The sequence below is a fragment of the Truncatella angustata genome, assembly GCF_020726525.1.
Source record: "Truncatella angustata strain MPI-SDFR-AT-0073 chromosome Unknown BKA67scaffold_1, whole genome shotgun sequence".
In the NCBI taxonomy this organism is placed as follows: domain Eukaryota; kingdom Fungi; phylum Ascomycota; class Sordariomycetes; order Amphisphaeriales; family Sporocadaceae; genus Truncatella; species Truncatella angustata.
In genome coordinates, this window is record NW_025763381.1 from 1,154,238 (window position 1) to 1,173,355 (window position 19,118).

At 51.9% G+C, this 19,118-nt stretch overlaps 5 protein-coding genes across 5 annotated transcripts; 2 read left to right on the plus strand and 3 right to left on the minus strand.

Moving 5' to 3' along the window:
• Positions 1–369: 369 nt before the first annotated feature.
• BKA67DRAFT_589383 (uncharacterized protein) lies at positions 370–1,722 on the minus strand (the record flags this gene model as incomplete). The annotated part of the gene is made up of 4 exons (XM_046104451.1): positions 370–827; positions 881–1,445; positions 1,507–1,664; positions 1,701–1,722. 4 exons carry the CDS (start codon positions 1,720–1,722, stop codon positions 370–372), a joined length of 1,203 nt encoding a protein of 400 aa, XP_045963369.1.
• An 857-nt stretch (positions 1,723–2,579) lies between these two features.
• Positions 2,580–4,630, plus strand: BKA67DRAFT_510448 (ku70 protein; the record flags this gene model as incomplete). The annotated part of the gene is made up of 3 exons (XM_046097327.1): positions 2,580–2,645; positions 2,707–3,315; positions 3,362–4,630. The coding sequence occupies 3 exons, from the start codon at positions 2,580–2,582 to the stop codon at positions 4,628–4,630; spliced, it is 1,944 nt and encodes a 647-aa protein (XP_045963370.1).
• An 838-nt stretch (positions 4,631–5,468) lies between these two features.
• Positions 5,469–8,675, plus strand: BKA67DRAFT_652485 (uncharacterized protein; the record flags this gene model as incomplete). The annotated part of the gene is made up of 1 exon (XM_046106176.1): positions 5,469–8,675. The coding sequence occupies one exon, from the start codon at positions 5,469–5,471 to the stop codon at positions 8,673–8,675; it is 3,207 nt and encodes a 1,068-aa protein (XP_045963371.1).
• A 1,223-nt stretch (positions 8,676–9,898) lies between these two features.
• Positions 9,899–11,649, minus strand: BKA67DRAFT_633793 (uncharacterized protein; the record flags this gene model as incomplete). Its single annotated transcript, XM_046105629.1, has 1 exon — positions 9,899–11,649. Exon 1 carries the CDS (start codon positions 11,339–11,341, stop codon positions 9,899–9,901), a length of 1,443 nt encoding a protein of 480 aa, XP_045963372.1. The 5' UTR covers positions 11,342–11,649.
• A 420-nt stretch (positions 11,650–12,069) lies between these two features.
• BKA67DRAFT_615516 (fatty acid synthase beta subunit dehydratase) lies at positions 12,070–19,082 on the minus strand. The gene is made up of 2 exons (XM_046105432.1): positions 13,439–19,082; positions 12,070–13,388 (listed from the first exon to the last, which is right to left on the minus strand). The coding sequence occupies exons 1-2, from the start codon at positions 18,624–18,626 to the stop codon at positions 12,262–12,264; spliced, it is 6,315 nt and encodes a 2,104-aa protein (XP_045963373.1). The 5' UTR covers positions 18,627–19,082; the 3' UTR covers positions 12,070–12,261.
• Positions 19,083–19,118: the final 36 nt, after the last annotated feature.

A 19,118-nucleotide genomic window follows, 5' to 3' on the forward strand; every position in this document is an offset into this window, starting at 1 on the left:
GGCGTCTTGAAAGCTACGTGTGTGTGGAACGGTAAAGTCGATGACGCAATGAGTTCCAATCGTGGGGCATTGTCAGCGCGTCTGTTTGTAAGCCGTGTCGGGCTCCGAGGGCTCCATAATCGCTGCTGACTTCGACCCCCATGACTTTGATTGGTGAAGGCTATTCGAATCACGGTACCGAATCGCATGCGTTGCTGAAACTAGGTGCTGCCCCAGTTTCTAATGGTGCAGTAGCGTTATCGCGAAAACCTTGGGTCTGTAACCTGAACTGACAAGTTTCTCTATATACTTTTAGTTGGATGTCTAAATATTACAAGTCATACATAGCGCTCCAGGAGAGAGCAAGTCTACACCAGACACGAGGGCCGACTACACTGCAAATGCGTTTTCAGGACTGGCGAAGTACTTCTTCGACTCAGCACATCTCTCGCTCTTGCATCCAGGACACCTCAGACCCATCTGGTATGAGCAATGGACTCCACTATCAAGATGTGCCTTGGCAATGTTCGCAAGTCCCTCGATGAAGATAGGGCTGCCGTTCAAACTCTCCACACGTTTGACGGTATCGGCATGACCTGATTCACCAATCACTTCCAGATCAAGCTCGTACAAAGTCTCGATGTGATCCGAAGTGAAGGCGACGGGGATCAACACCAGGTCTTTCTGGCCCTTCTCAATGTACTGCTCCACGGTGTCAGAGGTCTGGGGGCCCAGCCAGGCGCTGGGTCCAACCTGCGACTGCCAACACAGCCGATAGGGGTTGGAGAAGCCTAGACGCTGCATGACAGCATATACTGTTGCGGCCACCTCGGCAGGATAGGGATCGCCTGTGAAACTTGTCAGCTTGTTTGCGCTCATCACCGTTGCTTGTGAGCCATACCTCTATTCACGACAGACATGGGTAGACTGTGGGCCGAGAAAAGAAGGACAACCTTGCCCCGCCGTTCCTCCGGGTATTGAGCCAATGTCTTCTCGATGTTGCTTGCGAAAGCTTCAACTAGTCCGGGATGGGCCGGCCACCTGTCGATGACACTCCACTGAATGGTTCCAGAGCCCTGTTTTCCTTCTAATCTTTGACGCCATTTCCAAAGTTCATTCAAACTACTGCCGGTCGTGGAGCACGAGTACTGCGGGTATTGTGTAAATGCAACCGCTCTTCCACCTTTGCCGTTACCAAAGCCATCGGCCAGCAGTCTGTTGTACATCTCTTCAGTCAACGGGTCTGCATATCGGAAGGCGACGTAGGGTTTGTGAGGCGCGGTTTCGGGGGAAATCTTGTCGAGAATCTTGCACATCTCGGCGCTCTGGTATTCTGACCATTTGCGAATTGGCGAGCCACCGCCAATCTCGGAATATTGCTTCTCGATCTTAGATGTGCGGCGCTTCGCGATCAGCGGCCCCAAGTAGTTCTGTAGCCGCCCGAGGGGGATCAGATCGCCATCTGACTGTTGATAGACCTATAAGCAGCCGGCCATATGTGCATGGAAGAATCGGTAACAAACTTACGAACAGCCGGCTCAAGAAGTCGCCAACCTCGCCTGTGGTGGAAGGGCCACCCATGTTCATAAAGACCATAGCGGTCGGCCCCTTTGATCCAACTGCATTCTGTGTGACGGGAGGCACAGGTGTCGCGAAGTATCGTTTCTGGGTGGCGGCTTGAGTCGCTTTTGACGATGTGGCAGCTCTCTTGGAGAGCCGACTTACTGAATGTCGCAGAGACATTCTTGAAAAGAGCTCCAATTCGAAGATCTTGTCTGAATGGCTTTTGCAGTTCCCAACAATTGAAAGGGGCCCAAATATGCGTAACAAAAACTCGCTATCGTGCTTGTGCGCGTGTTGTTTCACGACTATTGAACTGAAAGTAAAACTTGCCCAGATGATGATGCATTGAATTCAACCCAGCTCAAGCCGACCCTCCGAGCTGTCTATCCGCTAACCTAGAGACTGGAGCCGCCACTGAGAATGCGATCTTAGACTCGGCCAGTGAACGCGTGGATCTAGCCAATCACAATTGACAGTTTGTAAGTGCTTCAGTCTTCCATTAAACCCAATCCATTTCAATTCATTTCAATTCAGCCTCACGACGAATGCAAACATATTTTTCTGTAGGCGTTTGAAGATCCAGAACTATGACAGAATGCATGACTATTCAGGAACCTACGTAGAGTAGCTCCTACGCTGACGATGAATTAATTACATTGCGATTTGTCTAGATTGCAACGATTGATGTCCGCCCAGTTGACGGGAAAGGCTTGAAATGAATTCGGTAGCAACATAATACAGTATGTGCATGACAAGTACTCCTTTATTACTGGACCTGGTGCCAAATCCGGGCCCGGTTAACGTTAATTATCTTGTCACCTGATTTCGCGTTTCCTAGGAGAAGCTACCACCAGCTGCCAATTGGAAGCGACGCGGTTGCCTGGCGTTCATCCCTAACACCTAGGCTTCTAAGTGCCAATTTCCATGCTAGTTGGTTTTATAATGCTGTTTATGAATTGACCACAACCCCCTTCTTCTTCCTGATTTCTTTGGTATGATCAGTTTGAATTATACCACGTCGCAATCAACACTTCATCATGGCTGACCGTGACGACTATAAGAGGGATAGTGACGATGAGGATGAGGAAGAGATCGATGAGAGCGTAAGTTGTGCCATGCAATAACCATCCGTCCATCATCAATTCCAGTCTAACGCCTGTGCAGTACTACAAAGCGCAGAAGGATGCGCTGATATTCGCCATCAATGTCAGCGAATCTATGTTGAAAAGACCTGAGCCCTCAGATGACAAGAAGGCTAGCACAGATAGTGCCGTGGTAACAGCACTCAAGTCTGCGCACAAAGTAATGCAGCAGCGTATCATCTCCAACCCAAAGGACCAGATGGGCATCATATTATATGGCACAAAAAAGACAAAATACATTGAGCAGGAAGGCACGACTAGCGTCTTATCTTACCCGCATTGTTATGTATACTTGCCACTAGATGTGCCTGCGGCAGAAGATGTCAAGCAGCTTCGGACTCTCGTAGAGGATCAAGAAGACGAGGACCATGTTCTCGTTCCATCGGCCGACGGCGTCCAAGTCAGAGACCTTCTGTTCTGTGCCAATCAGCTTTTCACGCTCAAAGCGCCCAACTTTGGCTCGCGAAGGCTTTTCATCATCACCGACAACGACGACCCCCACCCGGGCGACAAGGATGCTTCTGAAGGGTCATTCAACCGTGCCAAAGATCTCTACGACCTTGGCGTCACGATCGACGTCTTCCCAATTACACACGGAGACGACAAATTCGACCTTACCAAGTTTTATGACGTAGGTGGAATTGCAGTTTCTTTTATGGCTGTGCTAACCGTGATAGAACATTGTGCATTTTGACGCAACCTCGGAAGCCCTCAACCCTACTCGCTTCAGTACTTCGAAGCTTGGAGACCTGGATTCCTTGCTCAAGAACATCAACTCCAAACAGACACCAAAAAGGGCATACTTTTCTAATATGAGTTTTGAGATTGGGCCAGGGCTGACCGTCTCCGTGAACGGCTACAACATCATCCAAAAACAGGAGCCTGCAAGAACCTGCTATATCTGGCTCGATGGCGAGAAGGCACAGATGGTCACCAGTGAGACCACTCGTTTGGCAGACGACGACACATTCAGGACAGTCGAGAAAGCCGAGATTAAGAAGGCATTTAAGTTCGGTGGTGAATATGTCTATTTCACTCCAGAAGAGTTGAAGGACGTCAAACAATTTGGAGCAAACACCATTCGGGTTATTGGGTTCAAAGACCGTTCAATGCTGAAGTTCTGGATGTCACTCAAGAAATCGGTCTTCATCTACCCGAGCGAAGGAGGCTTTGTTGGCTCCATTCGCGTCTTCTCCGCGTTATGGCAGAAGTTGTTGAAGTCCAACAAAATCGGCATAGCATGGCATGTCTCCCGAAAAAACGCCAACCCGGCCCTAGTGGCTATCATACCATCAAAAGGTCCCGACGATGAATCCTCCGGCACACCATATCTGCCTGCAGGTCTCTGGCTCTGCCCTATACCTTATGCCGACGATGTTCGTCCTGGGCCCGAGACAAGGCTTGTACGCTCCACCAACCCACTTACCGATGCAATGAACACAATCGTCCGGAATCTGCAGTTGCCTAATGCCAACTACAATCCCATCAAGTACCCCAATCCAGCCCTCCAGTGGCACTACAGGATACTCCAAGCGCTCGCCTTGGAGGAGGAAGTACCAGAGGAGCCGGAGGACAAGACTATCCCAAAGATCAAAGCCATACACAAGCGAGTTGGCGGCTACATCGAGGAATGGTCTAGTGTTGCGGATGATGAACTGTCTAAAATCGAGGCGCAGAAGAGCATCAAACGCGAGCTCGCAGAGGACGAAGAGGACAATTCACGACCGGTCAAGAAATCGCGAAAAACGGCCAGCAAGGCGGCTGACGGAGATAAGAGTTCTTCTCTAAATGATGCAACCCTGAAGGTGACGTTCAAGGCAGGCGATATTGCCAAGCTAAAAGTCACCGAGTTGAAGGATATTCTAGGCGCTCGAGGTCTGGATACCAAGGGCAAGAAGGCAGACCTGGTGGAAAGGCTTGAGCAATGGGGCGAAGAGAACCTGTGAGGCTACCTGCCGTGGGATGTACGATGAGATCCCGGGAGTAAGGAGTCAGGCGTTACGATACTTTGGCTATGACCAGACGCAGTGCTCTACGTGCATTCTTACTAAAATAGGAACATCCAATTGGAAGGCCATGGTTCGCCTCCATCACGGATACGACATACATATCTGCTCACAGGTTGCCCAACCATTTGACATTTTAGGCGATGAGAGTAGTTTCCGTGGATATTGAAAAACGACAACCGTCAAAATTGTTTCTGATTACCATCTAAGCCACAGTTGGACATGTTTGTGTGTTTGTCATGTCAGTGGCGGTTCTCGGATTTGCGAAGCAGGCATGGGCCATGGCATATCTACTGTGCTATGATGTTTCTTGCCCTGGACTACTTGACCACACCTTTTATCCCCTTGGAGGCCCGATGTTGATATGTGTTGAGGGAACTATGGAGAGAAAAGCACTTGCCAGCCCTGCCTGCGCAAGAAACAATGGCCGTCGTACCGGGGCGTGGTGTGATGGCAATAGGTAGGTTAGTGCACGTTGGTTTCTATAGCGAATCAGAGGAGCCTAGCTGCCTGGCTAGCGTTCCTCATGGTCCCCTGCAGTATTAGTGGAGCACCTTTTCTTCCCTAAATTTAGACAGGTCCCCGCTGTAGACTAAGGTTAATTTAGAGGGGCCTATTCAAGCGCGTTCAGGTCCCTCAGATCCGTCATGTCCGCCATTGCGGCAGACTTGATGTGGGATTGGAATCATAACGTTGACACCTGGCGAAGACGACACTTTCCGAACGCGTGGCGGCGCAGGAACCCCCTCCTCCCTGCCACCGTCAACTACCGCCCGCCATGGATGCTCTTCTAGGACGGTATGGCATGAGCTCCCTCGGAGGCGACGCGCCCACGAGATGCAGCAACGGCTGCAGCTCCATCGACGATCTTCAGAGACGCCTGCACGGCATCATCGTTTCGAAAAGGACCGAGACGCGCGCCGAGCATGTTTCCGCCAATTTTGAAATGCCCTTCAACGCTCTTCTCTACCTGAAAGAAGAACTCGATCCTGGCCCCGCCGAGGAGCTTGAGCTGCTGCAAGATCCCATCCCAAGGTCCGTCACCGCATCCGAGACTATCCTGAACCAGCCCACCGACGACCCCAAGCTACAAAGACTGGTCGCCAGGAATATCGCAGGCGCCTTGGGTGTCGTTGACGGAAGCACTTGGAACGTGCGCCAGGTCTCCAGATCAGCCCAAGGATGGACGTTCACATATCAGTGCAAGCACTCACTGCAGGCATGGAATCGCCAGAACGCCAAGGATCCCGAGCGCCCGCCCATCGGCACCTTCAGCGGCCCTGGTGGGCTGGATCCTGTCAATCTAGCTCGTCCTGCGTTTGACTGCCGTGGCACACTTACCATTGCCTTCTCTAAGAGTAGCAGAGCAATAGTCGTGAAATATGAACACACCCCTCTTCACAAGACGGTCGCAGAGCTTGTCGAACGACTTCTGCCCACACTTCCGCCACCGCCTATACCAAACCCAAACACACCGAGTGTCAACCGAACTGCGAGGGCCAAGCGGCCACCACCTCTGGAAGGGGAAGAGAGCGGGCCCAAGATGCGAAAGAGGAAGTCAAAGGGTGCTGAAGAGCCTCAACTAGTTAACCAGGCCGAGGTTCAGCCTCTGCCACCCGAAGCAAACCCAGCTGGGCCACAAGCGACATCGACATCGACATCGATACCGACACCGACACCGACACCGACACCGACACCGACGCCAACGCCAACGCCGACACCAGTACTACATATTCCACCCTTGGAGGCTGCAAGGAGAAAAGAGCTCGCTAACAAACTTCTAAGTAACAAGGGAATAGATCCGACTACTTTGTCCCAAGACCAGTTTGCCATATTCTCCAATCAGGCACCACATCTGCAGGAGCAGTCTTTGGAGATGTTAGCCAAATATGGCGCCGAACGTCTGCGAATTGTGCACCCCGACGAGAAGGAGCAGTCAGCTTCAGCGTCTTCGACTCCTGCTCAGCAGATTACGCCCGCTACCGGGACGGACCGGATTGCTAACATATCTACTCCCGCCACAAATACACCAAGCAAGAAGAGGAAGCTGCCGCGAAAGATGCCAGACGCCAGCGTGGTTGATGATGATGAAGCTGGAGACGCCGACACGTCCATGTTGAACACAGAGGGGGCGGCGGATACTTCAACGTCAGATCGATCTTGGCAGAGGAAGACGAGAGGGGCTTGTGATACGTGCAAGCTTGCTCGCAGAAAATGTACCAAGGAACACCCCGAGTGCTCCATGTGTCAGGAACGTGGCGAAACTTGCGTGTATTTGCCGCCTCGGCCGCGAAACAACAGGAAATCTGAGATACCTGCTGAAGTAGTTGAGGACGACCAGTCAGAAGATGTTATTGATGGTCAGGGGCAAACCGCCAATGCATCTGCAGTGCCTATGCCGGTCATGCCACCCGCGACCACAACCATAACGCAGGTCGCACCAGTCACCCTAAATAATGAGGACGACGACTTCATCCCTGATCCAAACATCTTATCTGGACCTATACAACAACCGGTGTCAGTGCGACCTCAGGGTGGCCCCCTTCCATATTACCAGCATCCTGAAGCTTTCAACAAAAGTTTTTCCCAACCACCTGCGTCTCATTCAACGACACATAACAATGCTGCCGCATCTGGCCCTAATTTCTCCCAGGTGCAGCTGCACAACAATGTGTCGCAAACTTCGCCGGGAAGAGCCTACCAGGACCTACAGCCAACACAGACAATTGAAGTGTCTCCTAAAGTCTCCTTCGCCACACCATCAAACGCACCCCCCACAAGGCTAGGGGCGTTGAGCAACAACAGACAAAGTCTACCGACGACTCAAAACATTCAGGCCTCCGGGAGTAGTGATAGCAGTACCACCCAAACACAGCAGGCCTTGAGTTGGAATGGTGGTTTTCATTCACCAGTGTTGCCAGCAGAAAGCAGCTCACAAGTGGCTACTGCTGCCCAAGCACAGCCGCCGGCGAAGGGTCCGAGATCGAGAAGATCTGGTACTGAGTCAAACACGCCGGTTTTCGATGGTTTACAGGCAGCGGCAGTGCTCTCGCAAACTCCTGTTCCTGTGCCTCAACATCCTCAGTCGTCTGTTCTGAACAGATCTCCATTCCAGAATCCCGCGCCAAAGCCGCCTTCACGGTCCAAATCGAGGCAGGCGCAAAAGTCACAAACTCAGACTCTTGTCACCCAAACGCCACTTTCTCTCCCTAGCATCCCGGCGTCCCACGGTACGACGTCAAACGTCTTCACAACACCAGCGACATCATCTAATGCCACTTCCGCCCCCGCGTATGACCCATTTGCCCGGTACGATAATACCAACAATGACCAGTACTCTCAGCCTGCTACCGGTCAGCCAACCCGAGTGGCATATGAACCACACTCGTATACGCAGTCGAGTTCGACCTCGTCTAATGCTTACGCTGCACAATCGTATGAATATCCTCGAAGAGCTACCAGTAACAATCCTCTAAGCCAAGCGCTCAACGATACGTCTAACTATGGCAATTCAACCAGCAGCAACACTGGCCAGTGGACAGCGCAAACCCGTTCCCAAAACAGCACACCGTCCAACGTCGGCACAAGTACTTACAAGGTCGGCGGCCACACTCAAGTCTCGCCGCCACGTTCGTATGGAACCCGCTCTCCCCAGCGCCAAGCACCAACACAACCCCCTTCGTACAGCCAGCCTCAGCAACAACACCATGCTGAACAGCCACAACAGCAGGCATACAGTTCTTATCCCCAGCAGATGAATACCAATCAACAACAGAATCCAAACTGGTATGGCTTCAATTCTAATGCTAGCAACACTAGTAATGCCAGCTATGGCACCAGCTCTAGGAGCGCGAGCTATGGCCGGGCATCATCGTCTGGAAACTCTGGCTATACCCAAAACCAGCGCACAAATGCAAATGCACAAGACTACAACTTTAACCAAGAGTTGTATGATTTGCTCGGAACTGGTGATAATCATCAATAGGAAGCATTATGACTTTGATATAGAGCTACAGGATCTCACAATCATGGCTTCGAGTAGGAGAGATCAGGGTGTTCTGAGATCACGCAGGGAAAGGTCCCTCGACTTCGGATATTTTTAGTTTTGTCTTTCTTGATACCCCTACACGATAACAGCTGCAGGTTAGGAAGATGTGCACGCGTCGACAGCCGAAGGGCTGTTCTTAGTTACCTAAAGGATGGTAAATATTACGATTACATGAGCCCAAACCACGAGATCAAGGATTTCGACTTGACGCTAAATATTTTGAATGCTCAAGCGGACGTATCTCACGCTCCTATGATCTCGTTTTTCCATTTCTATACGAGCCATTGTGATTTCAGGAAGCTTGATAAGTCTTGGTGAGAGATGCGTACTTGCCCGGTCAATATAGGCTTGTAAAGCGAGCTATAGTGGCCGCTGCGCCAATTCTTGTGTCCACCGCCTGCTGGTGACCAGCCAAGTCAGCTTTGAAGGTGTTTCTTTCGCCTCTGCTAAAACGCACGGAGGGTGTCTGGCACCGCAGCGTGGCTCTGTGTGCAACTAGACTGCGGTAAGATTTTGCAGAGCGTATATATGACGGTTTGCATTGTCTGGGTACCTGACAGCTCGAAACAGCCAATCCGACGTCGTCACCATGATGTAGTCGACGGCTGGAGTATTCTTCATGGGGGTCCCTGACTCGAAACCACTTTGTCGCAGTAGACATGGTACCGTTGTTACAGAGCAGACAAAGAGACTGACCACCGTCGTTCTAGAGTCGTTGCAGTGCCATTTATGGTCCAGTCACCATGCAGGCAGCTTCTTTGAGTGGTTCAGTGATTATGTTGTGATGAAACGAATGCAGACCCAGCTACAGCGAACCGGCGACTGCCTCATGAATTGATCAAAACTTTCGCCAACTATCGACATACACGCTGAGCTGAACCCCCATATGCATTATCATCACGCGTTGCCATCGTATACTTATACAAGCCCACCTCTATATCTTCTGTGGAATCAGGTCAACATTTTGAATTGTAATATCACTGTGGTGGTAATAATAATAATTGTGATATACTTTATACGACTAGACGATTGTAATTATCTTGTATTGTGAGTGCTTAGTCCAATTCATATCTGTGCTGGTCCATCTACAGAGATAATTTTATCTATTCTAGGACACCATCAAATAAGTGACTCGTGCTTGCATCACAGACCAAACCCACCTAGGTTGGTCGCGAGTGGACCAACCGACCCTTGACCCAGACCTTCTTGGTATTCCGGTCGTCACCGTTGAAGACCCATTTCGCGACCTTCTCCTCCCACGTTTCCCAGCCGAATACGTCGACGTTCCCCTTGTCCTCGCCCTCGGCCTCTTCTCCCTCCGCGATCTCGCCCACGGTTCCCAGACCGATGAGCTGGGCGTCAAACTCCATGCCCACCTCGAACCCACCGACCTTCCCCTGCAGGCCCACGACCTCCGCACCGCCCCTCGTCGCGAGGTACAGGACCTCCTCGACGCTCAGCTTGGCCCTCTCGGTGCCGGCCTCGGGGAACGCATCGTGCACGTGGTGCGGCATGGCCAGGTGCCGGCTGACCAGCAGCGCCAGCCTGGCGGCCTCGAGGATGCTGGGGCTGTACCCGCCGCTCATGTCCGTGCCCAGGCCGACGCCGATGCCCTTCTCCAGCAGCCACCGGACGCGGGCCTCGCCGCTCGTGATGCTCGAGTTCGAGCACGGGCAGTGGCTCACCTTGCTCCCCCGCGCGCTGATCAGGTCCGCCTCGGCCTCGCTGAGGTGGATCGCGTGCGCCAGGATGGTCTTGGGGGTCAGCAGCCCCGCCGTGTCGTAGACGTCCGTGTAGTCCCTAGAGGCCGGGAACAGATCCCTGACCAGCTGGATCTCGTTGACGTTCTCCGAGAGGTGGGTTTGTATGGGCAGGCCCGTCTCCTTCGCAACATCGCCGAGATACGACATGGCTTCGGCCGTGCAGCCCGGTGCAAACCGGGGTGTGAGGATGGGCGAGACGAGGGAGAAGTCTGGGTCAATGCTCCGCATGTGATCGATGGATGCTTGTGTGGCCCGCTTCACCTCTTCGAGGCTCTCGTCTCGGTAGTAGTCTGGGCAGAGGTCCCTGTGGTCCATGCAAACGCGGCCCACGAACGCTCGCTGGCCCAGGGACAGGCAGAGGTCTGCGAGTAGGTTTGTGGCAGGCACATGAATGGTCGCGAAGTAGGCTGCCGTCGTGGTGCCGTGAGATAAAGTCCGCCGCACGACGCGTGTGTAGACGCGGCGTGCCTTGGTCAGGTCCGAGAGGGACGATTCCATGGGGAAGGTATATGTGTTGAGCCAGTCCAGAAGCGTAGATTTGCCGAAGATGCCAATATTAGGATATTGCGGTGCATGCAGATGTGTATCTACGAAGCCAGGGAAAAAAAACTCCCCATCCTTGGCTTGCCTGATCTCCATGTTATTGTCCGTCCATCCCAAACGCTCTCGTGCTACCTGGTCGGCTTTTGACTCATTGCAATCCTGCTCTACGGCCACGATTGTGCCGGATTCGTCGACGAAGACTGCAGTATCATGCATATACTGGAGCTCGTCCAACCGGCTGCTATGGATAAAAGAGCCCAGGAAGATCTGATGCTTCCCATTCCTTGGAACCGCCATGATTTGGAAGATCTTATGTATTGTACCAGATCTCTGCGCGCATGGATTGCAAATGTTTTTAAAATAACGAGGTCGAATGGAATTTTGCGTGACTTTATTCTTTTCAGCGTTGCGATTATCCGTTGGCACACTGAGAGGAGTAGTTCTAATTATGATGCGAATAAACAGTGTTCTTGCTGAGTTAGATACACAGATATGGTCGGTCGCACTAAGATGACAGCTGGACGCTCGCGAAAATCCAAACCCTCCAAAGGTCAAGCACAGCTGAAACAAGCTGTGCAGCAAACGCCTATTTATACAGAGTGATGTACCACAAAAGATCTTATCTCTGTGTTACATTTACAGATCTTCGGGTATGCAGCGTGGGGGGTAAGACGGCTTGCGGTGTTTGTTTTCGCGTGCATCTGGGCCAATCACCATGTCGGGTACCTGCAGCTAAAGTTGACGTTGAGGTCGGGGCCGTCAGAACCGCCAATTCGGTGGCCGCCGGAGCCCGCCACCGCACAGCTTTGTACTGTAATTTGTCGTCACCATATGTCAGCGAGTGCCATACAAGCCTTCGCTGGCATTGATATGCGGTGATAGTAGTTGGTCATTGGAATTAGATTTACAAGTCGAAGACTCGTACAAGCGTAGAGCCCACAATCTTATGTCACCACAGATATATGGGATGGATATAAGAGTTATTTGCGGAGCAGTCACCAGTTACACTTGCCGAGACACAACAGTTCAAACGTTACTGAAATCTATTTTGCAGTCTGGTCATCTAACGGACCTTCGCTGCTCTAAACTTTAAATGACGTAAATCGCAATGCGTACGCCTCCCACGGAATCCCAAAGGCGGACGGTGTACTATACACAGAAACCTTTCACCTTAATACACTATCGTTCAGATATCGTTCTCATTTCCCTTGAATCCTTTAATGAGTCCCGTTGACTCCGTTGGGCTGCTCTTCATCGTGACCGTTAACACCATTCACGCCATTGGGTTGAGCATCATCATCCTGATACGAATCCCACTTCTGCAGGATAGCCTTGATATTGGGCGAGTTAGTGAGAGCGTAGACATTCTCGAAGTACTCCTTAGTTATCTCGAATGGTCGAGCAGTGACGTTGGGGATGTACTTTCCAACAAGCTTAGCCGGGTCAATGCTGGTCTTCTTGATCTGGGTGTTGAGGAAGCCTCTGAAAGGCTTGACGCCGGATCGCAGGAAAGTCGAGTGGAAAGGCACATCGATACCACGCAGAGGAATGGTAGCAAATCCACGCTGAAGCTCAATAGGCTTGGGCTTCCCCTCTGTTTGCTGAGCACAGCCCCTCACAATATCAACCAGATGAGCTTTGACTTCTTCGGGCTTGAGTTCATTCTTCAATTGAGCAATGTCAATTTTTTGAGCCTTCAAGAAGTTGGTAACGCCAGTGAGAGTGTCCAGAGCACGGAGGTCGCCCGCACAGACGTATTGCATGTTGGCAATGTTGTAGTTCACGATCTCAAGTAGCCAGCCCGTCTCCTCAGCAATGTTACCAACCACGAAGCGCAGAGCCTCCTCATCAAAAGATTTCGAGATGCGGCTGGGGTTGACAGCGCACATGGAGTAGTTAGAGCGGCCCTCGGCATCACGCTCGACAGCGACCTGCATTGTCAGACCACGGTAGAAGACGACAGAAACAAGCGACTCGATAGGCATGACATCAGCGAGAGCGGCCAAGGCGGAATATTCTCCTAGAGAGTGACCAGCGAAAGTGCTGTCACGGGCAACGAGACCCTTAGCCCTCATGTCCTCAAAACTGGCCTTCTCCATAAGTGTGAGAGCAGGCTGGGTGAACTGAGTTGCCGAGAGAAGACCTTGAGGCGATTTGTATGTATACGAGGTCGTCTTCTCGGTAATGTCCTTGAAGATCTTTTCGGACTTGGTAGATCCGTCTTGAGCAACCGTCTCGAACTTCATGTCCATGTATTTCTGACGAATAGCCTTACCCTTAGGGCCACCGAAATAGACAGTAAGCTCCTTAGGGTTGTTTCGGACAATGTTCGTGATAGAAAAGCCTAGAAAATATTAGTAAATGGAACATCAGCGATCATAGAAAGAAGCATACCATAGTTGTCGAGTAGATATTTATCAGCTCTATCCCACACTTCCTTGGCAACAGGGCTGCTGTCGTACAGGTCCATACCCATACCTTGCTCCTGGGAGCCTTGTCCAGTAAAGACATAAGCCGTGACTGGTTGTTCGATCTCGGCCTCAGCAAGCAAAACCTTATCCTCGGTCTCCTTGTTAATTGCTTCGACCTTGATGATCTTACGGCCGCTGATCATAGCAACATGCTGCAGCTTGACCTGGATGTCATCGTTGGGCAGGACCATACCAGTCAGCGAAGCATGGAAAGATCTAACACGGCCGACGTTGTTCTCGGCAGCCCAAGTCTCCACAAGACTTCGCACAGCGGCACTAGAGTACATGCCGTGAGTGATAGTGCCCGGCAAGTTGGCATAACTTGCGTAAACTCGAGAAACGTGAATAGGGTTGTAGTCGCCAGAGACCTTGGCATAGCCCTCGTTGGAAGCAGGAGCCTTGAGTAGTAAAGGTGTCTTGCCACTGAGAGGAATGGGGTTCTCAAAGTGGACAGGCTGCTCAATCGAGGATCCAAGGCGCTCAAGGTAGTCAACAACAGGATTACCCTGAGACTGACCAGCGGCATATTCAACGCTGGCAACTTGATCGATCTGCTTGCTAGGTCGCTCCAACAAAACTTGACCGCGAGTCTCGACGCTGCTGAAGATGGTCTTGTTCTTGTACTTGTACAGACTTTGCAGTCTGAAGACAAGAGTCTTGCCGACCAAGTCCTCATCACCTTCAAGCACAAACCACTCCTTAGACTTAAGCACAGCAACGTCCTTGGCAGTAGCCAGGTGGACCTGCATAGGAGTCTCGACCTTGCGCTGGAAGGTATTCTCAAAGTCTTCATAGACACCACGGTATAAGAATTGCGACGTGACCTCCATGACAGGTTCACCATCTCGAGTGATGGTACCGCAAACCTCAACCATCTTTCCAGAATCCTGGTTAATGACAGCATGCACCAATGCAGTAGTCTGAATTTGATCACCCTTCTTCAAGGGCTCGGCGCCAGGCAACATGCGGAAGCCGTTGGAAAGATGTACAAGCTTGAGCAAGTCGCCATCGATCTTGCGAGGGAAGATGGGCTTGGTGATGGCCTTCCATCCGACAACAATAGCAAAATCCATGGGAGCATACATGATCTTGCCAGGACGATCGACAAAGGCCTCGCCTGTGTTGCCCACAGCATGGACGAAGTCATTGATGTCCTCCGCCGTGATGGTTGCCTTGCCGCCGTCGAACTTGCCAGTGACTTGGGCATCTAGATCGAGCTTGTCGTTGCCAAACCAAGCCTTCCAGTAGAACTCCTTGATACGGTCGTTACGGTCATCCATAACCTCACGGATGGGGGCATATCCGGCCTCAGGGTGGTAAGTGAAGTGTAGTGGAAGAGCAACAGGCTTGTTCAGAGCCGTGGTATCCTTGATCATATTAACAACGATCTTGTTCTTGCCCTCCAGCTTGACTTCGATGACGTCTACATAGTGGTTGTGTCTAGGTTGCTCCTTGACGATGATGGATGTCTTGCTGGGATCGTTGGGGTATTGAATCTCGACGAAGAGACCACGAACTGGGGCAAAGATTCTTCTCATCGGGTTCGTCTGGTACTTCTGACCTTGCACCAGGACATCAGAATGGAAAAGAGCGTGGCGCCACGATCTGTTGGGACCGGCCAAAAGTGCCAGCCAAGCGTCAACATCAGGCAGCGCGACAGCCGGAGACATGGACAAGCGGTATGTGTTCTTGTTGTCATCGTAAGACACAGTTAAACCTTCGATGTCGAGAGGGATCTCGGTATCAACAAGCTTGCCACCGAAGTATTCGATGGTGGGGACAGACTCTTGCTTGTTATGGTAGACATCCTCAATCAGCTGAGTGATGTGACCCTGGTGGATACCGTCAAGGATTTCCTTGATGGGCTCATCAACCTTCGTGGCGTACTTGACAGCCATAGGACCCTGCAGGATGCATGTTCTGCCAACGTCTTGATCAATAACAGCGTCAAGGTCCTCAGATTGCCAGAGAGAGTCTTTCTTGAAAAAGAACTCGAAGCTTTCGTCGAGAGCAGGGACGAAGGTGACCGGCTTCTGGCCACGTCGCTGACAGAGCATGATGAAGTGCTGAACATCTTGAGCGTTGATGATCTGAGATTCAGCCTCCGTGTAACGCGCGAGGATCTTCTCGACAGCAGCGAAGGGTTCCTTCAGGTCGGCATAGCTCTGGAGCATTGAGGCTTGACCCTGAGAGTGTGTGAAACGACTCTCAACGCGGTGAATAAAATCACCAGTCAGCTTCATGTAAGACGGGTCGATCCATCGGGATTGATGCTTGACGTAGAGAAGCTCAACAAGTCTTCTGACGACCTCGGCGTAAGTCATGTCCTCCAGATCGACAGTCACACCTGCGGAATTGCGACCGAACCAAACCTTTTGGCAGTCATCATTTAACTTCTTGATGATGTAGGCACGGTTCTTCTTGAGCTCTGCGACACGCTTCTCCTTGGGCAGCGCAAAGATCTTCTGATCCATCTCGGCCCAAAAGAGGACACCACGAGTTGCAAGCTTGTGGATGGGTTCACCCATTTCCGAGCGAACGGTGATCACACCACCAGACGCTCCCTTGTAGGTCTTCTCCCAGTGCTCATCCTCAACGCCCTCAGCATCAACGATTGCTTGCTTGGCATCCTTGCTGGTGTGTGCCTCCTTGGCAACCATCATACGACTGCCAAACATGCAACCGTCGAAGGGCATGGGAGGGTAACCGTATTTCTTAGACCACTCACCGGTGAGGTAGGGGTAGGTATCTTCAGAGCTACCAAAACCACTGCCAGCGACGAGGATGATGTTGTCGTAACGACGGATTCTGTTGTACATCTGCAGAACAGGGTGGTGGAAATCTTCGAAAGAGTGATGGCCACCTCCACGACCACCAGTCCACTGCAGCATGACGGGGAAAGTGGGGTTTGCTTTGGCGATGTTGATCACGTTTTGGATGGCCTCCATAGAACCAGGCTTGAAGGCAATGTGCTTGAGACCAAGGGTGTCAATGTACTCCTGAGCCACATCGAGCGATGGCACACCAGCACCAATTGTAAGTCCCTCGATCGGGTACCCTTCAGCTCGAAGTCTACCGATCAACGGGATTTGCCAGCCCATGGCACGAGGGTTGACGTAGATCAGGTTGATGGTGATACCACGTCCGGCGGGAATTGCCTTTTCGATCTTCGTTAAGGCTTCAGTCATCGTTTTCGCGTTGTAGTAACCACCACCGGCCAACTCAATGTGGTATCCGGCGTTCATAGTAGCAGCAACGAAATCCCACGGGACCGTGCTGGGTGTCATACCTGCGACCATGACCGGAGGCACACCCAATAGTCTGCTCATTCTGGTATCAACATAGGTTTCGCCCTTGGAGTTCTTGACCAGTCTTGGGCCATACTCCTTGACCCAGTCGTTGGCATAGACAACAGCATTCTCCTCATCGCGGTCAAAGAGCTCTGGTTTGTATCCAACTTCAATGACCGTGCCGTTAACTGTGCCGGCCAAAATGACGCGCACACCAGTGCCCTCCTTGTTACGACTTGTGAGTATACCAAGACCAGAAATGCCTCCAGGGCCGAAGTCAAGGATGTGAGTTGCCTCTGGGAAGAGAGTGGCCTTCTCCCAGTTGACTGGATCTCTAGTGATCATGCGAATCAAAGAGGGAACGATATCACCCTGGACCTCTTCTCTCAAGTCCTTGCCGGTACATGTGTTATAGACGGCAATGCCGAGAGACTCAGACTCGATCTTGATGTTCTTGAGATCCTCGTCGATGAGCTTTGTAGCCTCCTTGAGGTATTGGCTGTGGAAGGGCGCGGTGATGGGCAGGAATCGGTTGACAAAACGGACTTTGCGCTCGGTGTGGGGGATACGGTTTTGGTCGAGACCGGTTGCGGCCTTGACTTTGCGCAGCTGCAGGTTCAGACCATACAGCGAGATGGGCGGACCAGTGACGACCATGTTTCTTGGGCTGTTGATCAAAGAGATGGAGATATGACGATCCTCAGGGAGATACTGGTTGGTGGCGTCGATGTGCTTCTGCACCTCGCTTTGAGGGAGATCACGAATGCTAAGCATCGGTGTGGGCTCACCCTCGCCATTGTCGATCGAGTCTTGCAGAACCTTGGGTGTTAGCGAGGTTCGCGGGAAGACCTGCTGGCTACGAGCGCCAATCCAGAACAAGATTGTCAAAGCATCCTTGGACAGCTTTTCGTACGACTCCCAATCGTCGGCTGCGGCTGTGGCAGCGGCGACAACAATACCCTGAGAGTGACCAGTCGCACCAGACATGCGATCTCTCAGGATGCCAGGGTGAAGACCGAGGCCCTTGCCTAGGACTTGGTAATGGCAGAGCTGCACCAAACCGATCAAAGGGAGGCTCACGGGCGCAGAGATCAAATAATCGGCGTCCGGGGTGGCATCGGGGGAGTGCAGCCAGGTCATGATATCCAGACCTTTGGCATAGAGCTTCTGTACCTTGGGCTCCAGACTCAGAGTTTGCAGAAGTTCGGCCGCCGAAGAGACGAGCTCGCCAACGAACGAGGGGTAGGTCTCGTAGACTTCCCGCAGCTCGTCGAAATACTCGACAATGTTGCCTTGGCCGCCGAAAATATTGTAGATCTTGGCGCTGCCTTCATCAGCAGCTCGGAACAGGGCTGAGTCATGCGGTCTGATGGCTCTATTTGCTGTGGATCGGGCAGCGTAGTAACAACGGACGACGGTGATTTGCTTCTCTACAATTCCGGGGAGTGTTCTAGCAAGGGCGTGCACATCGTTGCCACGAAGATACATGCGCTCGAACTCGTTAAGAACGAGCTTCAGGACCTCCTCGTACGAGCCCTGGCCGTCATCCTCGCCCTCTTCGACCTCGTGGGCCACGAAGCCCATGTATCTCGCCACGAGCTCGGCTATCGAGGAAGGTTCGTCATCTTGGGCTAATTCGTCTGTGGCCTCTGGCAGACCTGAAGCGAATCGTTCTTTCAGTTGTGAAGCGTGGAAATGGAGGCCCGTGGGCACCAAAAACGAGGCCTCTAGCGAACCATGGTTGAGTGTAAGTGGTCGGAGAGATGAGTTGGATCGTGGGGTGGAAACGCCCGTCTGAGGGCCAGTTCCTGTGCCGTACATGATGATGGTGTCTCCGTAGACTCAGCAAAGAGCTGGAGGCAGACCTACAAGCAGTTTCTGAATGGGGGTAATACTGCTGGGGTGGGGGGGAATAGGAAGAATTAAGCTATTGTATTGTGTTGTATTGGCGGAATGCAGGAAAAAGGCAAGGAATTGGTCGTCAAAAGCAGAAGTTGATGTGTTGTCAATGGGAAGGAAGGGAGATTCTACTTTTGGGTGCCTTTGAACTGATGTCTCTGCAGTGAATTGGCAAAAGAGACTTCCGTGTGGTGTCCTTCCTCAACATGCAATGCACTTGAGGTGAGATTTTGCTTTGAGCAGCGAGTGTGGCCCGGCCTGCAAGAGCTTCCTAGTTACCTCGCCAAAAATCTAGTCTTCTTGTTGGGGGATGAATGCAATGCAGGTCGGGCAACCCACTGGAGATCCACGACAGGGGCCCATGCTAGCTCAAGGTAGAGGTACCTCCAAGCTCAGCCCGAACCTTCCAAGCAG